Below are 21,675 nucleotides of genomic sequence, written 5' to 3' on the forward strand. Positions count from 1 at the left end.
AATTAATGCATCTACAAAGCCCTGGCAAAAATTTGCCTTTTAGCTTGCATTCGGAGTAAAGTTCAACAGTGATTGCATTCACGGAGGTCAGGCCAGACCTGCTGCACTGAAATAGGGAAATGAGGATGACAAGCGGATTTATTATGCTGATACAAAATATACTGGCACCTCGACGACAGCTGTCAACAGTGCAGCATGCTTAATCTCGCAACTAGTCCTGTGTTGCATTCATGTTGCAGCACAGAGTTGTCACAACTGGCCAACACTAAAGGCTGACGAGGTGCGCAAATGCGTAGTGAACATACTGCCACGATCGTATCTCCAGCGCACTAAACATCTGTAGCATCATTCTAGTTTCAGAGGAGTACAAAACCTAATATCATAGTCAAACTTTCAGATGCACTTACTTTGATAGTGAAGTTCAGTGCAGTAACCGAATTTGAGACTCCACATGTGGGGAGGAATTTCTGGAGAGGCCCCGAGAGAACTGCCATAATAATTCAAGGCAGCTTTTCTGCTTATTCATAGTAGCACACGCTACACTTACCATCGTCAGGCTGCAAGATATCGCAGAAAATTAGGCAGAAATCAAACACCTTTTGGAAACCCCATAGCAAATCTTTTATTTCTCTACACCAGCTATTGACACGGAGTCACCATATCTCCCTTTCTTTTCAGATAATTCCAGCTTCTTTATCAAAGGAAGATCACATGGTCCTTGCTCTTCGCAGTGTCAAAAATCTTCTTGATGTTCTCGAACACTTTCTGCGGAGCTAAGGTGGCATCAACTCTGCTGTGGATCCCACGTTTCTGGTAATAGCCGACAAGCGGTGCTGTTTGTTTGTGATAAGCGACCAGGCGTTTCTTCAGTGCTTCCGGGTTGTCATCTGGTCGCCGCACCAATGGTTCACCAGTCACCTACAAACAAGTCGTAAACAGCAATACGAGTAAAACAGCAGCCCTAATGAACACACATTAAAGCCTGGGAACAAAAAAAAAAGCCACAGTGATTTCAATGTTGACAATAAAACGTAGTAACCATTTTTAGCAATCTGAAATCTCACTCATCTGCTTCTAGTAATTTGTTTACTTTTTCTCATACCAAACATGTGAAGCAAAATTATGAATTTCCAACAATTAGCTGCAACCTAGGCAGGAAAACTGATTCCCTCAGCACTGTTTCCTAAATAGCAGGCAAAATAACAGAGCCCTTACCAATGCCCACATCAGCAAAAATATAACTGTGTGCAACATTTCAAAGAAAGACAAGTATGAGTCATGTGATTCAATGTCATAAAATACTTTGATCATTATATAGGTGTTGCACATTCCACCTGTTTGCTACTGGATGACCAGAGCAACACATTTTTTTTTTCAACCACTGATTAATGTGAATCGCTTGTGCTCGCAACCAAAACAGCTTGTTGCAGGCAGCCTAAAGGTGTACAAACATGCAATTTAACTTTATATTTATAAGTTCTAAATGTTATGTATATGAGCAGCTTTTAATAAAGAAATGCAACAGACCAATGCGAGTGACCTACAAAATGTGCTAAATGAGACTTATTCGTTGTCCCAAGTTAAGTCCTAATAACAAGCAATTATGAAAGAGTGCAGCCTTTGCGATTGCAATCGATTTCAGGTGTTTTTAAAGATGATAGTCTTTTTGGGGGACCTTCGACGCAAAAATTTTGGTCTGTTAGCCTGTCTGTCTGTACATTTGTCAGTTTGTCTACCCTTAACGGTACCACCAAAGTGACCGAAGGATACTCCAAACGGCCGTCCCATCCGCAGCGCCCACCAATATTGTTCAAGGTTCAGAGTTCATACTTGTGCGATTGTCAATTAAAAAGCAATTATTGCACACATCTGAGGCACTATAACAACATGTCGATATTATGTATATTTATTGTTTACTAGAAAAGGCATACATAAGTAATTTCAAGGATCGTATCCTTTATAACGCTGCGCTGCCCATGCAACCCTTGCACGAAACGGCAAGTGTTTCCAACACTTTGCTATGATGACACAGTGGTGGCACCTACCGGTCGCCTTGAATTCTACACCTTATCACCTCAGAAACAGGCGCGCACGGTGCGCGCCCTGTTTTCCAGGATAACTGCCAGATAGCGCTCATGTCTTAAGTGTGACGTGACTTGATGCGTTCGTTCGCCTCTGCAGCACGCTTGAGGCACTCTATAACGCAGTGCCTCCAGAATACCATTCACCGATGTTTTTGCGCAGAACATCAAATAAACGTTTTGTTCGCTCTCTCCAGACCCAAGACTATCGTCTTTCGACGACATTTGCGGTGTAACATGCAGATGCGGCACCAATTTTTTTATTTAATATATTATTGTTAAATGTGCAAGAAAGCTCCCACTGAAATCGTTGTACAAATAAAAAGTAACCTGTCAAGTACGTAACATTTCAAAATGTATTATACTGATCATATAAGCTGCCATAACAAGTTATTAAGCTTAAAAAATATGAACCAATTTGAGGGCAATATGTTCATTTAAAGGGGCCCTGCAAAACTTTTTCAAGTAGCCATAGAATGGATTCAATAAAGAAGCTTATTGCCTCACGAATACACCGCCGCAAATATTTTATAATCCGTCCAATACGAGTGGAGTTGTAAAGATTTGTCGCATGCTGTAATTGCATTCTCTATTCTCATTTCAACGAAAGCGCTGGAAACTAAGCGGGAGTCATGGCATGCCGGGGAAAGAAAATATGTCACTCGCAGTGATGTTTCGTGCAGAGAATTTTCCCTTTTTCAAGGAATTTTCGCCTGTCATTTTGAGCCAAAGGAAAAAAGGGAATCTTCGGGATATTGCAGGGAGTTTCAGGAATGGTTAAATTCTCTTATGAAGACCGATAATTAGCGATGACAGGGCGATTTCATCTGCTGTAATCAACCTTTGCGCATGCACAACGCAAGCATAGACCTTGAGATTTGTTTCTGATATTTTTGTGGAGCAATTTCTATTTCTCTATTGCTGTTGGACTTCAAGCCCACAATGTGCAGTGCACTAACAGTATATTAAATAATACAGTCATGCTTTTCTTGTGCAGTAGTGGAGGGGCTAGTCATCATTTCATGAGTCGCCAGCACGTCAGACACATGTAATTATAGTATGTGTGTGCGTGGATGGGGGTGGAAATTAGTACTGTTGTACGAGAAAACATGCTGGGAATTTCGTTAACGTTTGCAGGGGAAAGTCCCCGAAATGGGGAATTTTCATGTCACTGAATGGGAATTCTTTGGTGTAGTACGGAATATCACTAGTCACGTGCGCCTCATGACCTTGAGCACATTTTCCTTTTTTTCCTTTAAAACATGGCTTTTTCAGTGTGATCGCGCATGTACGCATGGACAAGTTGCGGCCTTCCGCGATGGCACCAGTAACCACCGAGCGCGTCATGCTCAACTTATCCAATGGCTGATACAATGGCTGTGATAAGTGATTTTTGAGCTTGCGGCATCATTTGTCAGAAGAAAGCAACTTTTTAGCTGACTTTGAAAATTTATTGCGAATTGGAGGCCGCGTGCTGTGCTATAATATTTGGCCACATGTTCTCGGTAGCTTCAACTACCGATCGACAACATTTTCTGACCATCCTCAAAACGTGTCGCAGGGCCCCTTTAAACTTGAAGTGGAGCTTTGCGGCAGAGCAAATTTCCCCTGGATAGGTGCTTTAACGGTTTAGCGCGCCTACACTGCAGTGAAACCAGTTACAAACGGATCGATGTACACCTACCTTTTCGTTCATTGCGAATACTTAGAAATTTTCAATAATTTAAATTCAAATCGAAGCAAGTTCGAACGTTCTACAGTATTCATTTGAATATTCCAAGCATACGAATATTCGCACAAGCCTATATTGTATGTTTCACATATATAGGTCTATACTAAAGGTTCTGGCTATAGGACGATTGAATGACTCAAAACACACCAGCCTGCCAAATACCTACCTCGATGTCTTAAGAACGGCCCACCAATCCCAAAATAAAGATTCGTGGCTACACTACCTAAAATTCCATTAGCATAGAGACACCTAGACAGAAGCACAAGGACGAGAGCAAGAAACAATAGCCCCCATCAAGCATCAGTTGTGGTGCTGTATCCACCCGCTAACTTTTACGACATTGGCAATACTCAGTGAACGGGTGTAACCTAACGGAGACCCAAAATATCCACAAACGCATGATGTAGCAAGATGTCAACACAGATGGGCAATCGTCCTTACTTTAGAACTATGTGAAATTATGTTCAAGACTACATAGGGCATTAATATACGGATAGAGCCACCCATGTATGCAGGAGAATAGGATATACGAAAGCTTGAAATTTTAGCACCAGAGGTCAAAGCCGCTTGAAGGTCTATCTTTTTCGTAAAACGTGCCTCAATTATATGTATTTGTTTTATTACTGAATTATTTCTTCAGAAAAATCTATTTACAAAAGAAATTGTCTAAATTTTTTTAGATAACTATAAAGCGACCAAAATCATTTGTGTTATTACATACACATGGCCTATTCGTGAGTATGAGAGAGATTCACTCTGAAAATACTATACGGCTTTAAAAATTATGTGTTGAAATAAACATTTATGTAGATCGCATACATATAGAATTAAGCGCAAGAAGCGGCATTACATGGAAACACTGGAGGATGAAATATCACTTTTGATCCTGTCAGCATTGTCACACGCTCATGAATATCGAGTCTGAACTCGGAAGTAACTCCTCATATGACAGGCTGGCATTTAATGAATCAGATTACGATTCTGCATTAGAGCAGCGATTCAACGGAGTTGCCTTTGCAGCAGAGAAACCAGCGTGCACTTCCATAACACCAACCAACTGCGCAGGTGAACACACTGAAGAAAACTGTAGTTGCGAGCATGTCCAGAACGCCAGATCAAAGTCTGGAACCTGTAATATAATCCTTCGTCTTAATGCCAATGCGACAGAAGCAGTTTCTGTGAGTACCCGATTGTGCCAGTTCGTACCTGCCTAGAAACCGCTGCAATAGCGTACCAGGTAGGAATAAACAAAACAGTAACTAATCGGTCACCTTTTGAATTATTCTAAACTGATCAGTAATGTGGGTGCAACAAGCAGAAACTGAACAAAGAACGAAACTGAAACTAGCCAGTGCTCTGCTATAGTAAAGCAAAAAAAAAAGCGAGCGACACTGGCGCAATTAAATTCCATGTATTCCCGCAGTATGGTAGCATACGCCAAACAACAGAAATTATCGAAAAAGACACATTTTAAACGTACAGGGAGTGACAAAAATGTAAATGTTTGAGTCTTGTGGCAGTTCACTGATCACATACATGTACTTTAACCCTCAAAGGGTTGAGCTACGCTGGGAACTGCTCAAAAAGTAATAGCAACATTTAAAAGACCCCTGACAGGGAAAGTTTTGTTTGAGACTTTTATAAAATATTTTGAAGCTTTGCATCTGATAATCCTGAAATTAAATTTTAAATTCTCTAATGCATTATATAATTAATGCTAGCAGAGTTCATTTGGAACAATATTCAATCAGTTCGCCACCTAAATACCATAGCAAAGTAGTGTCTCACAGTACGGGAGCGACCGAGACTACGTGCGCTCAAGCTTCGGCGCGCACAGTTTTCAAATCGGGGGACCCGCAGGCAACGAAAAATGCAACAATGTGAGTACTTAGCGTGTGTCCCCCCTCCCCCCCAAAAAAAACAGAAAAGAAAATCGTTCTTAGCGTACACAGCAAAAACTATTTTGAGAGCAGCCCGACAACAAAGCAGGAGGGCTGACGAGCAATAGTCATTACCGGGTGCAAGTTAGGGAATTGAGCACGCCCGAAAAATGGTCTCTTGATCTCAGCAGTGCTTGCTTTACTCTTAAAACGTCACGACGGGCCACTATCCACATCAAATTAGTGAAGATGTCAACTGGTGCTGATAACTCAGATGAGCGCTGACCCTTACTAAAATATTAAACCAAATTAAAATATCTTATAGGCAACGCTCGTCACTAAAAATAAGTCAGAAGAGCCCCTGCATGTCAGGGGCTCTTGTTGTGTTGTCAAACAACACAAGCATATTTTTCATGCACGTCTTTTTATATTTAAGCTCGTGTTTCCTTTGGGGAACTTCCATTTAAGGGCAACGCTGTACGTAGTTCTTGTCTCATTTGTTTACGTATTGTCAGAACGCTGTTTTTTTTTTAATATGAAGCATCTTGAGTTTCCCAGTTTGGGGTCAGGGGTCCTTTAATATTTCTAAACAACATGAAAAATTGGCCCTGTGTCTGCATGTTACACTGCAAATGTCGTCGAAAGACGATAGTCTTGCGCCTGGAGAGAGTGAACAAGAGGTTTATTTGATGTTATGCGCAACAAAATCGGTGAATGGTATTCAGGAGGCGCTGCGTTTGAGTGCCTCGAGCGTGCAGCGGAGGGGAACGAACGCATCAAGTCACGTCACACGTGAGACATGAGCGCTATCTGGCGGTTATCTTGGAAAACAAAGCGCACGGCATGCACGCCAGTCTCAGAGGTAATAAAGTGTAGAACGCAAGGCGATGGGTAGGTGCCACCACCATGTCGTCTTAGTAAAGCGTCGAAAACACTTGCCTTTTCGTGCAAGCGTTGCATCGTCAGCGCAGCGTACTAAGCACTAGGATCCTTAGAATGACTTATGAATGCCTTTTCTAGTAAAAAGACAGACATACAGAATATTGGTGTGCTGTTATGATGCCCCAGATATGCACACTAATTGCCTGGTAATTGACAATCACACAAGTATGAACGCTAAATCTTGAGCAATATTGGTGGGCCCTGTGGATGGGGTCGGCCGTTTGGAGTATCATTTGGTGCCGTTTAGGACATCGTTAAGGGCGGACAGACAAATGTACAGACAGGCAGACCAAAATTTTTGCGTCGAAGGTCCGCAAGAAAGACTATCGTCTTTAATAACGGTTAACGTTTGCTACTCCCCACACTGCTTCACTGCAATGACCTCAAAACATGGCGACCATGCTTCTGGATGGCACCGTGCAAAAGCATGGATCTAGAAAAGCAGTTTTCATTACATCACAGAAACAATAATTTGGGAACACATACATGGAAACTGGTTATAAACCAATGAATGAGCTATATCAAGTGGCACATTTTCTATGAAACTTTGCCAGTTGTCTCTCACAATACAAATAGTCCAAAGGACTCTTACATCATCAGTCATGGGCTTCTTGGGTGGGCTGAAATATTCATTGTAAGTACGCCCACTGGGCAAGTGTGTCAGTCGGCCAGTGATCCTTTTCAAGAGCAAGCCGTCATCAATTCCAAACTCTATCACAGAGTCTAGAGGGGTATGCCTCTTCTGTAGCATTTCATCAAGCTGTCAGGAGATTAAAAAAAAGAAAAGTGATAAGCACTATGAGCAATATCATTAGAAAATTATGCAATGGCCACCAGAAGTGTATGGAATGCAAACAAAGAGACAGTGAAGCAAAGGGGAAAACAATGCTGAATACCTTTTTTTTTTAATCTAGAAGTAGCAAGGTAAGGGGATATGAAAGTGGATGGAAAGGTGATTTGAGATAGGCAGCTCTGCGCCATGTGCTCTCCACCATTCCCATGGCCAATGACAAATTCTAATGCCAAAAGTTCCTTCTAGTAATTTTTAGGAGGTCTACACTTATAGCGCTAGATAAAAATTATAGCTGCCACCTATATCACTTCAGGAATTCCCAGACAAGACCCCTCCTGAATGCTACTGGCCTTGGCATTTTGCTTTATGTAGCACTTAACTGCAATTCGACTGGGATAGAGTGTGCTAATATTTCCAGCGTTGCCTCTTGAATCATTGCAGGATTGGTGCACATAAATTTGGATGAAGTTATGAATCGTGAAGTGTTGAAAATAAGCTGCCATAAGCAATGTGTGTTTGTGGTCCCTGTCAAGTTATGCACCACTATGCAACTTGAAACATAAAAAAAAGACCTTCACAAAATACAGCCATCTGCCTGTCCACATGGCTGTTGCTACACCCAACTGCACAGAAAAAAAAAACAAGGGCTTGTATTTTGTGACTGCATGGCTGATGGGGAACCCTCACACCTTTACTGCTGAATTTCTAGGATGTAAAACTATTTTGCATCAGCTTTCTCAACATATCAGACCAGCATGCGCAAAATACAAACCATGAACTTTTACTTTTGTTCAGTACTTACCGTATAATTCCGAACAAGCGCCCCCACCCGTACAAGCACCCCCCCTTCCACTCTAAACTTCACTGGCAATTTCAAATATCTGCGCCGTTCCAGAAAAGTGCACCCTGCCCCAAAACCAATTCAAACCTGCTTTGCACTGCAGCCCGACTGCTCGTTGCTTTTTGCCATTTGTTGCTTTGTGTTTGCGGTGAGAGGTCAGCTATGCCTATGAAATTCCACACAGTGGTGAAGAAAATAGAGGTTTTTCGATGGCATCGAGAAAATGAAAAAAACGTGTAACAGACGTTTCGAAATTTAAAGCTTGACCGAAAGCGGATAAACGAGTGGGTAAGAATTTCAATAATGTCCTGAAGCTAAACAACGCGAAGGCAAACTTAAGCTCAGTAACAGCGCACCAGTGTTCAGCAAATACGTGAACAATGCGCTCTTCGAGTACCTTGAGCGCTAAAGAAGTGCAGGATGTGCCGTCAGCAACCGAATTCTTTCCAAAAAGGCCGTCATAATCGCCAACAGCATGCAGCTGGGAAACCAGGCGCCTATCCATAAGGCACAAGTCGCCGCAAATGCCTTCGAGGAGTACGACACAGACATGCTTTACGTGCCTGCGGGGTGCAAGCATCCTGCAGCATGCTCATGTGTAATGTAATATAAGCCGCTCAAGTACACCTTGCGGCATTTGTGGGAGCAGTATATGCATAAAGATGCACGAACACTGAAAGAAAACTTGAAGAAGCCGTCGCGGCAACATCTGCTCGCTTTTGTTGCCGAGGCGTGGGCCAGTGTACCTGAGATCACAGTGGCACTGTCCTTCAAGAGATGAGACATTAGTAACGCGCTAGACGGCCTGGAGGACGGTGACCTGCACAGCGGGCTGGCTGATGTTGGAGGTATAGTGCCAGAAGACCGTGGTGGACTTCAAGCGGAATGGGCCTGTTTTTCACAACTGACTCAGAGGAGTGTTTCGATGATTTTAAAAGTGATTAAAACCTACAACAAATCCTGGGCCTAAATAGTGCTCACTGTAATAAAATTTTAATCCATGTGAAACGTGTTCTTCCTTTCCTGGTGCGAAAATCTTGCTGCCATCTTGAATTTTGGTGCCAATGACGAAGTAGCCCCATCTCCCACTCCCCCGCTGGCATTTCGACTTCTTGGGGGGATAGGGTGGCACTTGCTCAGAATTTTACAGTAAAGTAAGACAAAGTTTAAAAAATAATTCGCAGCAGCAAGAGCAGCCCACTGCTCTGTCCTGTCGCAGCAGCCTATTTTTACACTCATTTCAGGATTTCAATCACTGGCGTAATCAGGGTGAAGAGTAGGTGATGAAAGGGAGTTTGAATCCCCCTAAAACCCCCCAATATGCCCCTGAAATTTTGTTTCGCATGTCTGTACATACACATGTGCATAAAAATACACAAACATACATGAAAGATTGTTGATGACTCCCAGACCCTCTACGAATAAATGTTTTGACTACGCCACTGCCTCCAATTTACACCATCTTGTGGGAGCTTATTGTACTTGACGTGAGCAATTAATTTTTTTCATGCCACCCATACCAGCTGCCACCAGCTGCATTCCCCATTCCTTAACAGGTATTCCGTCGCTCTTGTTCACTATCGGCTATTCATCCTATGAACAATGCACGCTAAACCAACCAGGTCTTCCATTCATGCTTTTATAGATTTCACTAATGAACTTGAACTGGTCCAGTGCATAACATGAAGAAAGGAAATTGTCGAGCCAGTCAACATAACGGGATAGATCGCTCTGTTCTGTTGTGTTAGGCAGTTCTGCTTTCCTGTCACGTGCTGGACCAGTTCGCGCATGACAAACCAACATGCCCAATCTTCAACACAGATGCATAAGCAAATCACCAGGGAACTGCAGCAAATGCATGCACACTGACATTTATTCAAGTGTCTTACACAACGGCAGCAACATACCTTCTCTGCCTGAACGATGGTGCGAGGAAACCCATCTAGAATGAAGCCATTTTTGCACTCTGGCTTGTCCAAATTTTTGGCCACCATGTCTATGACCACCTCATCGCTCACCAGCTGCCCACTTTCAATGGTGGACTTCAGCTTCTTGCCCAAATCGGAGCCCGAACTGATCTCATTACGTAGCAAGTCCCCTGGAATGAAATTGCGAGTGGACGTACAATAAGAAATCACATGGCATGATTCTGAGTCTCACTTTGATACATGTGTGCCCAAACCCCACCATATAATAAAGATTTTGACGAGTTCGCGTTGTTGCATATTTGTGAGTGTTAGGAAACGAGACAGGAACGCACGGGAGGTTGAACATCCGGCACGTCTGCGTGACCGATGCATCGTCCTTCGACGTCCATAACACGCAAAAAATCTTGGGAATTGAATGCCGACATGCGGCACGAATACATCCTACGTATTCTTGATATGCCCTCGCTGTTCGCGCTTCTCTTCCTTCACAGAATTAAGTTTCACAACTGCTACGAGGCAGACTAGCATACGTGATAAGCGGTTGAGGTTGAAGAATAAACTGGTCAACAGTTACTTCTCGATACGCTTCACGATCTGAAAGACAGCGATAAGTAGAGCCACGCAACAATTAAGTGCGATTCATATTACTGGAAAACACGCGATTAGCAGTGCAAAACGAGAATATATTTTGTGAGCAAATTCATGCTTGGCGCTCTCTGGACTTACCGGTAGCCAAGTGGCAGACGCAGTATTCTTCCTTGATCTTGGGGGACTGTGGTAAAAGAATGGTGCGTGATTATCCTAAACAACAGCCCAGACTATTAATTGCACCTACCTGTGTGCCCTTGCCACATCCCGGTGGTCCGAGGAGAACGACATTGATGCCCGTGCGGTGCCTGTTCTCGTTGGGCACGTAGCTGCCGGCGTACAGATGGTTGGAATCTTTGCTGTTCTGTGAAGGAGCCATGTGTGGCGTATGCGAGGCTCCCTAGGCGATACTTTAGTCGGAATGATGGTCCCCAGCGGCGAGTCTAATTGCCCCGGGGTCGGCAGCAAATGCTGATCAACCTCGCACAGACCGACCGGCCTCGCACAGGTCGCACCACCACGTCGGGAAAGGGCGATGAAGTCGGTGCGCGAACACAGTAGCACTTGGCCGTCGCAGGGAAGATAAGCGCACAATAAAGTAAAGACAAAGAAAAAAAAAAAAATGCTCACGAATGTACTCCTTGCGGCACCATGGCAAATGAGGACCAGTTTGCTTACGTAAACAACGTCACCATAGCAATTATGCAATTTGGGCAACCAATCTATAGCTAAAAAAAAAATACCAGAAACTATCATCATCACTACATTTTTGTCGCTTTCGCCAACGTATTTCCGTTTCCGTCGAGTCGCGTGCTGCTGCTTTGATGCCGAAGCTGCACGTGTAGGCCGCAGTCAAATTGTTTTGCTAGCTGCCAACAGTGAAACATTCAGCTCCTACAAAAGCGGCTTTTTTTCATCGAGGCGGCTGAATAGGGCCGTGACACTTCTGAGGTGTCACTTGCGTGATTCCAGCTATGCCGAAAAGGTCAGTTGTCATCCAGTCCAAGGCGCGATGGAAACCCGTCGAAATAGAGCCCTCAACTGTTCAAAACCTAGAATGGGAGGGCTTCTCGGGCCTCGAAGAGCTTACGAGCTACGACATCGTGCGTCAGGACGACTCTTCAAAGCGATCTACCCATACGCCCGACAAGCCTACCAAGAAAAAGAAGCGAAAGCGAGCGCGCAAGCCGACGGCAACTAGCAGCGGCGGCTCGGTGCATAAGAACGCAGAAGCTTCAACGACAGTAAATGGTGATGATGCAGGAAGCGACGACGAAGATGTTGAGCATTCGCACGAAAAAAAGCTCAAGTGTGACGGCCCAGACATGTCTGCGTGGCTCAACTGCCACGTTCCGGAACCGGTGTTGCGAGCGCTGGCCGAATTGAAATTCACCGAGCCCACTGAAATACAGGCGCAGACATTGCCAGCCGCCATACGCGATCACTTGGACATCATGGGCGCAGCGGAGACCGGCAGCGGCAAAACACTCGCGTTCGGCATACCCCTTCTGCACCACATCATGGAGCGCAAATCGCGACTGCCCGCGGAGGGCGAGACGAAGGCAATGCCTCTCCAAGCTCTGGTCTTGACTCCCACGAGAGAGCTCGCCATTCAGGTGACGCGGCACATCCAGGATGTGGCGAAATACACGAGCGTTCGCATCGTGAATGTCGTCGGAGGTCTTTCGGCGGAGAAGCAACTGCGACTTCTCAAACGCAAGCCCGAGATCGTGGTAGCCACGCCTGGTCGACTCTGGGAGCTCGTCGACCAAGGAGCGCCCCACGTGTCGGACGTGAGCAAAGTCCGGTACCTAGTTATTGACGAGGCTGATCGCATGGTTGAAAAGGGTCACTTCGAAGACCTTACGCGCTTGCTGGACGTTATGAACGCACCTTCTGAAGATGGTGAAGAAAAGCGCCGGCGACAAAATTTCGTCTTCTCGGCGACTTTGACCATGGTCCACGACTTACCGAAGCGTATGAAAAACAAGCCTAAAAAACACAAGCTGTCTGAAAAGGAAAAAGTTGAAGAGCTGATGCGCACCATTGGTATAAGTTCAAAGCCAAAAGTGGTTGACTTGACCCGGAAACTTGGAACTGCTGAGTCACTGTGTGAATCGCGAATTGTATGCCCCTCGATTGGAGACAAAGACAGTCGGCTATATTATTTTCTTTTGGCACATCCGGGGAGGACATTGGTGTTCTGCAACAGCATCGACAGCGTGCGGCGTTTAGTGTCTGTGCTGGACCTGCTTGAGCGGTCCCCCCTTCCACTGCATGCCTCCATGCAACAAAGGCAACGACTCAAAAACCTCGACCGCTTCAAGAATAACCCGTCCGGTCTTTTGCTTGCCACAGACGTGGCAGCGAGGGGCCTTGACATTCAGGGTATCCAACATGTCATTCACTTCCAAGTTTCGCGGACTGCCGAAGTTTACGTGCACCGCAGCGGTCGCACGGCACGGGCCAAAAGTGGTGGACTAAGTGTGATGCTCATGGAACCAGGAGAGTTGCACTTGTATCGCAAGATATGCAAGACTCTGAACAGGGACGAAGACCTTCCAGACTTCCCCATCGACCTGAGCATGCTGAAAGCGGTGCAGAAGCGTGTCGACCTGGCCAGAAAGCTTGAGGCTGAAAGTCACAGGGCTCGACGGACCAGCTACGAAGACAACTGGCTGCAGCGTGCCGCAAAGGAGATGGAGATCGATCTTGACGAGAGAATGCTTTCAAATACCGACGAGAAAAAGAAGGCAGACACGAAACGCAAGCTTAAAGCGATGCAGTTTCAACTTTCCGAGATGCTGAAGAAGCCTCTGTTCCCTCCTGGTTTCTCGGGGAAATACTTGACGAAGCAAGGAGCCTTGGAAGTGCCTAAGGTGCGCATGGATGATGCAGCACTGGAAGCCATGGAAGAATGGAAGAAGAAGAAAAATGCCATGGTTTCCCCTGCAGAGCCCACATCCAAAATCATTAAAAAAAAGAAGACCAAGAGATTTCCAATGTGGAAGCAGAAAGTTAGTAAAAAACAAAGCAACCAATAAAGTGTAAACAGCTTAATTACAAAAGGCAGTGTGGAAGTCTGTGTCCTGTGTGCACTTTACCGTTGCTGGCACTTTCACTGTGCACTAGCTGAGGCAGTTTATTGTGAAAATACACTATTGTCAAGGTTGTTCTTGTGTTGCTACATGCTAGCACAAAATTTCAAGTCGGGCATGTCAGTGTTCTAAGTGCACTTGCTTTCACAGTAGAGGTTGTCAAGCAGTGATAAAGTAAGCAATCAAATGGTGTTGCAAATCTCTCTATTTTGCAAAGTATTCATACCGAACAAGCTTGAAGCTTTCAGTAATACTACAACACAAAAATATGGTAATAGTATAGTAGTTGCTGTTCATGCTTCATTGTGCATTTGTTGGTCAAAGCAAACCAAAAACGTACTCTAACGCTTCCATATCATACATATAGCAAAAAAAAAAAAATTGTGCAATCGGTGCCCACTTGTGACAAGTTGTTTTTTATCCAGCGTAATTTGGTTTCTATTTTATCGTATAATGATGATAACTACGAGTAATGTCCGAGTATAACTACGAGTAATGTCTGCGTTGATTTCCTTTGCTTCATTATCGGTGGACTTGCATTGTTTGTTCAAACAAAAAAAAGCAGGCTACCTATACATACCTCCTCCTTCGTTCCTATCTGTATCGCTTCATAAATTTTGTTACTAATAAGCACATCCAGTCTTCATGTTCCTGCCACTCGATTGCAGTTTTCATTGGCAAAACATACCTGCGTGTTTTGAAACTAGTGAATTACTGAAGCTTAATAGCTACAGATTGATAACATGTATCTATGATAAACTCTTTTTTTTTATGCTTATTTTCAGTTGATTAGCTTGGCTGTCAACACACATTACTCAACGTTCTTTGGGGTCATGACATACTGATACCACAGTGACAACAAATATATATACTCACTTCATGACAAACAAGTAGGTATGATGTTCTCAAAGACTACCAATTCAAGATTAGGTCACGAGGAGAGCATGATGATTCACAATATGGAAAGTGAAAGTGTAAAAACAGTATAACTTATTTATATGTCAATAATTACAAAGACTTCATGCTGGTTTGGGTTGTCCCAGACTTGCATGTTGGAGTAAGTGATTGCCTTCACTTCAGTGCCCTGTAACGAAAAATAAGAAACATTTTACAAAATGACGTAAGCATGGGAACTTTTATGTGCCTTGAATCTTTAGAACACATGTTCAAAGGCAATAACAGTATGTGGAGTGATGACAGGACAGCTGTGACCTATCAGAAAGCAATGCTACCAAGCACCACATACAATACATTTTGCATAAAAGTGATTTAGATTCGTCAAAGATTTAGGATTGACTGAATCTTGTGCACCACAATGCAAATCTATCAAGTAACTTACATGCTCAAGGTAACAGAGCATCGTCTATAACATTTGTACAGCATGTACGTTGCATAATTAGCAGGTAAGGCTAATTTCACACCATTTCACAGCTGATATAATATGCAGGATTAACTCTCATAACATGCACATATAAACTAAATTTCAATAGCAAATGCAGCTTGGAATGTAAAATATGTATTTTGAAGTACACATGCCTGATCCAGCACTAGTATATGCCACACCTTGCGACACCCCCATCATACGAAGTGACCTGAATGAGAACCCTAACTCCTACAACATCGCCACTCTGGCCAAGCTCCGAGCTGAATGATGGTGTCACAGTTTTCAATGTGATTTCGCTGCGCTTGCATTGGCAGGCTTCTATGCGGCAGCTGCTCACGAGCCTGTGCCCGTAACGAATGCATGAAAGACTGCCGCGCCCACCTGCTGACAGCAAGGACATTGCGCAGCTCGCGCCACATGTGAAAGAACGGGAGCAGTTGCATGAAAGTGCGTCACAGTTCTACGAGATGTTTCACGTGCGTTAGTTGGTCACTGTAGGTTGTCATTCTCGCAGCTCTCTCAAACTGAGACAAATCGGTCATAAAGGGACTCTAATTAATTTTCTGTCACATGTGATAGCAAGTGATGGGCCGTTTTATCGCTAATAAATTTCCAGCAACATATTGCAGTTAAAAATTTTCACACCAAAATCTTTGTGTCAGTACTCCCTTTAAGCTAAGCGACAGTGTTAAGGACAGTTCATATTTGTATATACTAACTTTGTGAGCATTTTGTAAATTTAAGTTAGATGGCTATGACGCAGCTATGCACATGTCAAGAACGGATTCTTACTTGGGGGTGCTTTCCAAGGTCAAATACTTCACCATATCTGTAAAGAGCAAGGCAAGAGACCGCACTAGAATTAAATCTTGAAACATGCATGCATTGACTAATCACTTCTGACTATGACACCACTAATGAACACTTTCAAAGGGATATCTAGATTCTATTGCCTGTGCATAAAATGGTACTTACACTCTGGCCTTTATCCTAAAAGCTTCCTTGTCAAATTCAAGAATCTTGACTTTCTGCGAGGAAAAAATGTAGAACCATTACTGCTAAGCACACTAATAATACTAGGTAAACCAGATAAATTATAACAATACTTCATTAGAATAATAAGACGAATACTCACTTTTCCAATCAAGAATGGCTCTGCACTGAAGACAAAGAGCAGCTCATCTAAAAAGTGGTACAGCAGGCCAACCATATCTTCAGCTGCAATGAACAAACGGTTTTACAGTTATGCATAAAATTAACTAAGAGACAATTATAGCCATGAAATGGCAATTCTGCAACGATTTTCAATGCTTGCTGAATATGTAATTTTATTTAACTCTACGAATGCAGCTTCTGTCTTGCAGTGATATGCAGTCATTACAACCACTGCAAACTGAGCTGTTACTCTGTCTGGGGCACATAGATGTGACCAGACAATAGATCACTTGATGAATAGGTTCAGCATTACACAATTATTTTGCACAAGCAGGTAAGGCTGAAAGCACCGTTACCTATATCATCATTTGCCACATCTGCTAGCGAATTTCTGCTCTACAGGGATGACACAGTTTGAAAATACCGTGCCACATTGGCATTCACAAGGCGCATTTAAAACACCAGGTATTCGCATTTTAGTTCAGACTGAATAATGACATGAGATGTTACTAAGGGAAACACTAAGTTATAAGAACAAGACACTCTGGCCTGTCATAATGTTTACGCTTTGGTTTATCAGCAGAGTTTACCACTTCCTAACCCATACCTGCAAATGTTAAAAAAAAAAGTTCTAGTCTCAAGCTATTACTGCGAGAAAGCCTGAGCTGCTGGAGCTATGCATGCTTTACATGTCGAGCCCAAAATGTGTAAACAAAGATTATTTGAAATTGAGTTACCTAGAAGCCTCTTTTCAGTCAGACATCTTTAAAATAGGTTGAAAGCACAATGAGTCAACAAGAACTAAAAGGTTTGTTTAAATTGTGTTTATCTATTCCTGGCTCGATTTAATTCCTTAATCCTGTATCTTTTTATAGTGTTATATACTCGTCATCTGTAATGTTGTTTATACAGAATTTGTTTCCATATACCATGCAGTGTACTAGAATGTCTTCTTTTTTTAATTTGATATGTTATGTAAATTTGCACCTCATTATCTCCTGTTCATAAAATATACTTATCATTCTATTGTATGCAAATTGCTGCATGCCACTCATTTTGTGTTGACATAGTGTAATGACTACTGCACATCTGTGGGTGTGCTTATAGAGTACCTCTGGCAGTAATATCCTAGTAAAGCACGTCCTTCAGTCTTTTACTTCAGCACCAAAGCAATCATGTAACATATTGTCATAAATATCTGAAAATAAATGTATGTTTCTCACTTTTAAATCATAGGACAAGGCAAATTAATGCAGCTGCTACAGTATACCTTCTGCTTTTATGTCACACGTAGCATGGATGTCAACCTTGTCGATTTCTGTCATGTAGGCAAACATTGCAACAGCTACCTAAATGGAAACAAGAAAAACGGTTCAAGCAAAGTTCATTTTGCCAGTTATGCTGATTAAAAGGAAATGTTTACCTGTTCAAAGGCTTCTGCCAGGTCATCACCCCCTAAAGAAACTTGTTAAGCAAAAATAGGATCAATGTTTGGTAAACTTTTTTTTGCCTTGACAATACCATACCTGTTTTCTTTCATATAATACAATATCCTATACAACAAGCATTGAATTGTGGCACTGCATTAGGTACTCACAAAGCATTTTGTTTATTCTGTCACACAGCTACACCAAAATAATGCATATTGATAGTCGAAACGAAACTTTATATAAAGAAATGTAACATGAAACAAGGTCGAAGTGAACCTTTTGTCCTTTTTCACTCTCTAACAGTGGTGTCGCTGGTTGTAACAAAAATGCAACATGTTCTTTCTGATGACGCCTTTAACTCACACGAAGATTATTTTCTAACAGAGTAAGGGCACTGAAAATTATAAGAAACCTGCACAACATACGTTTCCCCAGCAATTTGCACATAAGGCAGCTGGAAATCTAAAAAAAATCATGCTGAAGTAGTAACCAAAGGATATGTTTTTATGCTTTGGAATAAACAAATGTACAAGCGTATACCACGTGTACTTGTGTGACAGTACTTCTACTTTGGATCCTATGATATATTCAGTTCATTTTATGACTACCGAAATCTTCAATGCTTTTATTTCTGCAACACTGAATATATTCTAGCTTTTCCAGTTGCTTACGAGAAAGGGCCGTCAAGGTTTGTTTAATGCACATTTTTGCTTCATGGTTCATAAACACTTGATTTGATTGATTTGTGGGGTTTAACGTCCCAAAACTACCATATGATTATGAGAGATGCCATTCATAAACACTTACTTTCATCTTCAACTTCTGCAATTAGCTTTAGCTAGGTATAGATACAGAAATATTTTGGAAAACCCCACAGGTACCATTTAATTTTTTTTAAAAACAACTGCCGAGCATTTTAAAAACATTATCATAGCTGGTGGTTAAAAAAAAAACTAAAGTTATAACTTGGCCTGAAGCTTCAGAGATGGCCCTAAGTTTTTTAGACTTCATAAGAAATCTGGTACTTCAGCTCTATTACATCAAAAGGTTGTAAATCAAGTCATTATGGAGGGGCATTATTTGGTATTGCTGTTGTTGAGAAATTTTCAGGACATCATCGCTTCACACTATATTTATCTTTTACTGTACCTTGTTGTACTTATGCAGCATTTTAATAAATGGCGATTGGTAAGGTCCGCTTGCGACTTCCAGTACACGTTGATGCATTTTTGTAACATTCTTTTGAAAAATGTGCCATTTTCGCTGTTTTCTGTGCTCCCCCCCTCCCACCCGTGCAACTATTCCTCAAATATTGATGGCAGACTCTGCGCGTGCCCACATGCAGTGATACAAGTAGTTATGCCAATTACAAATCCACTTCTGAAAAAGATAAAGCATGCTAAATTTCTTGCGCCTTTCTACACGTCCTCCTGGCTGAATAGATGTCAAAAATCATCGTTATCGTGGTTTAGTTTACTACTGGCACGTTCCTATACTGCAGAAACGCAACAGCATACACATGGGATTCATCTTGGAAACGGCCCCTAAATGCTTCTATGGCAAAGTAATTCCCTCGGATGCGTGTTCGCATGCTACAGTGTAACATCCTCACGGGTGTTCGCTTACAATTTGTGCTTCCATCACTCTGCGCGGCTTGTTGCTTTACTACATATTCTGCCATTTGACTCACTTTTTCTGCCTCTTTGCCCAGTTATCCTCTCCCCCAGTGCAGGGTAGCAAACCGAACATGTGTCTGCTTAACCTCCCAGCCTTTCCTTGCTTCTCCCTTTTTCTCTCTTACACGGTCCGCTCTACCTTCAGTCCCAAGCGACCCCACCTCTCATGCCCTCATCGTTTCATTACTGAACCAATAACATATTATCAAAGCAGTTCTGCCTATTTTTGGTTGCACAGGCTTTCTGTTTTAGTCTACAGCTGCATTAAAGTTGTTTTGCAACAAATTTTAAATGCTTTGCTATAATCTGTTACCTCATTTAAATGTCCAGCCTGATGCATAAAAGCATTGCAAGCTTCCTAGCTTCAAGGAAATCTGCTACTGAGAGTGTGTAAACCAACCTTGTTCAACTAGCAAGAGCAAGTGCTAATTTTGTAACATGATTCGTTGATATGTGGGGTTTAACGTCCCAAAACCACCATATGATTATGAGAGACACCATAGTGGAGGGCTCCGAAAATTTCGACCAATTTTAGTTGAAATTTTGGCACCTAAATTTAAGCACACGGGCCTACAGCATTTCCGCCTCCATCGGAAATGCAGCCGTGATTCGATCCCACGACCTGCTGGTCAGCAGCAGAGTACCTTAGCCACTAGACCACCACGGAGGGGCAATTTTGTAACATGAGCACACCCATTAATTGTCATGTGCAAATAAATATCTGTATTCGAATCACATTGAGTGTCTTTCTCATTCAGCTTGCTCTTTATTTGCTTTTATGTTGCAAATATGCAACACACCTTTAACTGCTAATACAAGCTGTGAGAATCCACAGAAGTTATTTTCTATGGTAGTACAGAGCTATTGTTATGCTTTGTGCAACTCCATGAATAGAACTATGAATGGGAAAAAAAATTGAACAGTAAAGGAATATGAAATATGGAGGGCATGTGATAGCACATAAGCATATTTTGGCCTTTGAAAACACAAATCCTAATTATCACGAGCACATAACATCTTCTTAGTCATGCTGTGAACTAGGACCTATTATCAGTGCACCACTTAACGCCTGCCAGCAAGAACATCTACACTTGGCAGATACTCTTGTTGCAGAACTTTCAAAACAGGATACATCCATGAAGCCTGCAAAAGAGTAAAAGAAACTCATAATTTCAGGTTGATTCAATGCCTTTATTTTGAATTTGCAGATGAAACAAGAAAGGAGCTTACTGAACATCAGCGGTGTGATCAAGATCTGCAAAAAAAAAAAATGAGTACGTAAATAAATGTTACAAGCATTGCGACTCAGTAGCTCGTACTCTAAGCGCAACATGAACTTGGTCAACACCCACACCAGAACAAAATCTAGGCCAATGATTGGCCATCCTACTCATTTTGTGTGTGTGTGTGAGTGGAGATATCCTGAGTTGGCGATGCATCGATGAACGCATGCTCCAGCAACCAATTAGCCTACCTCACCTCATTAATTACCGAATTGTAATTACGAGAGAGGACATTCCACCACGCTTTTTCATAGTATCTGTAAAGCATAGTATCTGTAAAGCACAGACTATTTTTTTTCTAATCATCAGCACAATGACTTCCGCCCAATGCTAGATCTGAAAGGTCTAACCGAATACACCGGTTTTCTGCTATCGGGCGAAATTTTTTTATAGGGAAAACCGCGAACAGTAAAATAAACCGTGTAGATTACCGTTCTCCTTACGGAGGTAAACCACCCTATACATGACAAAACACTCTCGCTGGTTAGTAGCCTGAGATCTTCGCTTAAAAGTGCGCAAGGCCTACACTCACATTCGTACTTGACGGGCGGTATCGAGAGCTCTTCCTCCGTGAAGTCGTCTCTCTCAACCAACTCTGTACAGGAGTCGTCGTCGCCGAAAGACATGACCGTGGCTATACGTTCTACGAAACTATACGTTCTACGTAAAATGAAGGGAGCAAATTTTGCTTTTAGCGGCACATGTTATCGGGGCCAAGCCAGCTGAATCACTTCTTGCCGCGCTCTTGCAACAGACAAATTTGCCTCAGTTTGGCTTTGGCTGGTATCGGCTACAGCAATCTAAGCAACAATTCAAAGGCACAAACAGCAAACAAAACTGCGCCAAAACTTTTGTTTAAAATAT

The 21,675-nt window shown here is 42.6% G+C and overlaps 3 protein-coding genes across 3 annotated transcripts; 1 reads left to right on the forward strand and 2 right to left on the reverse strand.

The window, feature by feature from the left end:
• Positions 1-597: 597 nt before the first annotated feature.
• Ak2 (Adenylate kinase 2) lies at positions 598-11,339 on the reverse strand. Its single transcript, XM_037430367.2, has 5 exons — positions 11,033-11,339; positions 10,924-10,969; positions 10,177-10,367; positions 7,228-7,395; positions 598-918 (listed from the first exon to the last, which is right to left on the reverse strand). The coding sequence occupies exons 1-5, from the start codon at positions 11,162-11,164 to the stop codon at positions 697-699; spliced, it is 759 nt and encodes a 252-aa protein (XP_037286264.2). The 5' UTR covers positions 11,165-11,339; the 3' UTR covers positions 598-696.
• Positions 11,340-11,616: 277 nt separating this feature from the next.
• On the forward strand, positions 11,617-13,865 carry LOC119179317 (ATP-dependent RNA helicase DDX24). Its single transcript, XM_075882077.1, has one exon. The coding sequence runs from the start codon at positions 11,760-11,762 to the stop codon at positions 13,827-13,829; it is 2,070 nt and encodes a 689-aa protein (XP_075738192.1). The 5' UTR covers positions 11,617-11,759; the 3' UTR covers positions 13,830-13,865.
• A 993-nt stretch (positions 13,866-14,858) lies between these two features.
• On the reverse strand, positions 14,859-21,570 carry Archease (protein archease). The gene is made up of 9 exons (XM_037430376.2): positions 21,344-21,570; positions 20,759-20,783; positions 20,661-20,671; positions 17,846-17,877; positions 17,693-17,771; positions 16,403-16,485; positions 16,243-16,295; positions 16,060-16,096; positions 14,859-14,967 (listed from the first exon to the last, which is right to left on the reverse strand). Exons 1-9 carry the CDS (start codon positions 21,435-21,437, stop codon positions 14,878-14,880), a joined length of 504 nt encoding a protein of 167 aa, XP_037286273.2. The 5' UTR covers positions 21,438-21,570; the 3' UTR covers positions 14,859-14,877.
• Between the last annotated feature and the right edge of the window lie 105 nt (positions 21,571-21,675).

The sequence above is a fragment of the Rhipicephalus microplus genome, chromosome 2 (assembly GCF_043290135.1).
Source record: "Rhipicephalus microplus isolate Deutch F79 chromosome 2, USDA_Rmic, whole genome shotgun sequence".
NCBI classification, from domain to species: domain Eukaryota; kingdom Metazoa; phylum Arthropoda; class Arachnida; order Ixodida; family Ixodidae; genus Rhipicephalus; species Rhipicephalus microplus.

What these genes read in the sequence shown, in the direction of transcription:
- Archease (XM_037430376.2), bottom strand. Translation starts at nt 21,437, where the DNA reads ATGTCTTTCGGCGACGACGACTCCTGTACAGAGTTGGTTGAGAGAGAC. An exon ending in GTGTGACATAAAAGCAGAAG is followed by an intron (nt 16,486 to 17,692) that starts GTATACTGTAGC and finishes TGTTCATTGCAG; the next exon opens with CTGAAGATATGGTTGGCCTG. An exon ending in ACCTTGGAAAGCACCCCCAA is followed by an intron (nt 14,968 to 16,059) that starts GTAAGAATCCGT and finishes TTTTCGTTACAG; the next exon opens with GGCACTGAAGTGAAGGCAAT.
- Ak2 (XM_037430367.2), bottom strand. Translation starts at nt 11,164, where the DNA reads ATGGCTCCTTCACAGAACAGCAAAGATTCCAACCATCTGTACGCCGGC. An exon ending in GATGTGGCAAGGGCACACAG is followed by an intron (nt 10,970 to 11,032) that starts GTAGGTGCAATT and finishes CTTTTACCACAG; the next exon opens with TCCCCCAAGATCAAGGAAGA. An exon ending in CGTCTGCCACTTGGCTACCG is followed by an intron (nt 10,368 to 10,923) that starts GTAAGTCCAGAG and finishes ATTTCATTCCAG; the next exon opens with GGGACTTGCTACGTAATGAG.
- LOC119179317 (XM_075882077.1), top strand. Translation starts at nt 11,760, where the DNA reads ATGCCGAAAAGGTCAGTTGTCATCCAGTCCAAGGCGCGATGGAAACCC.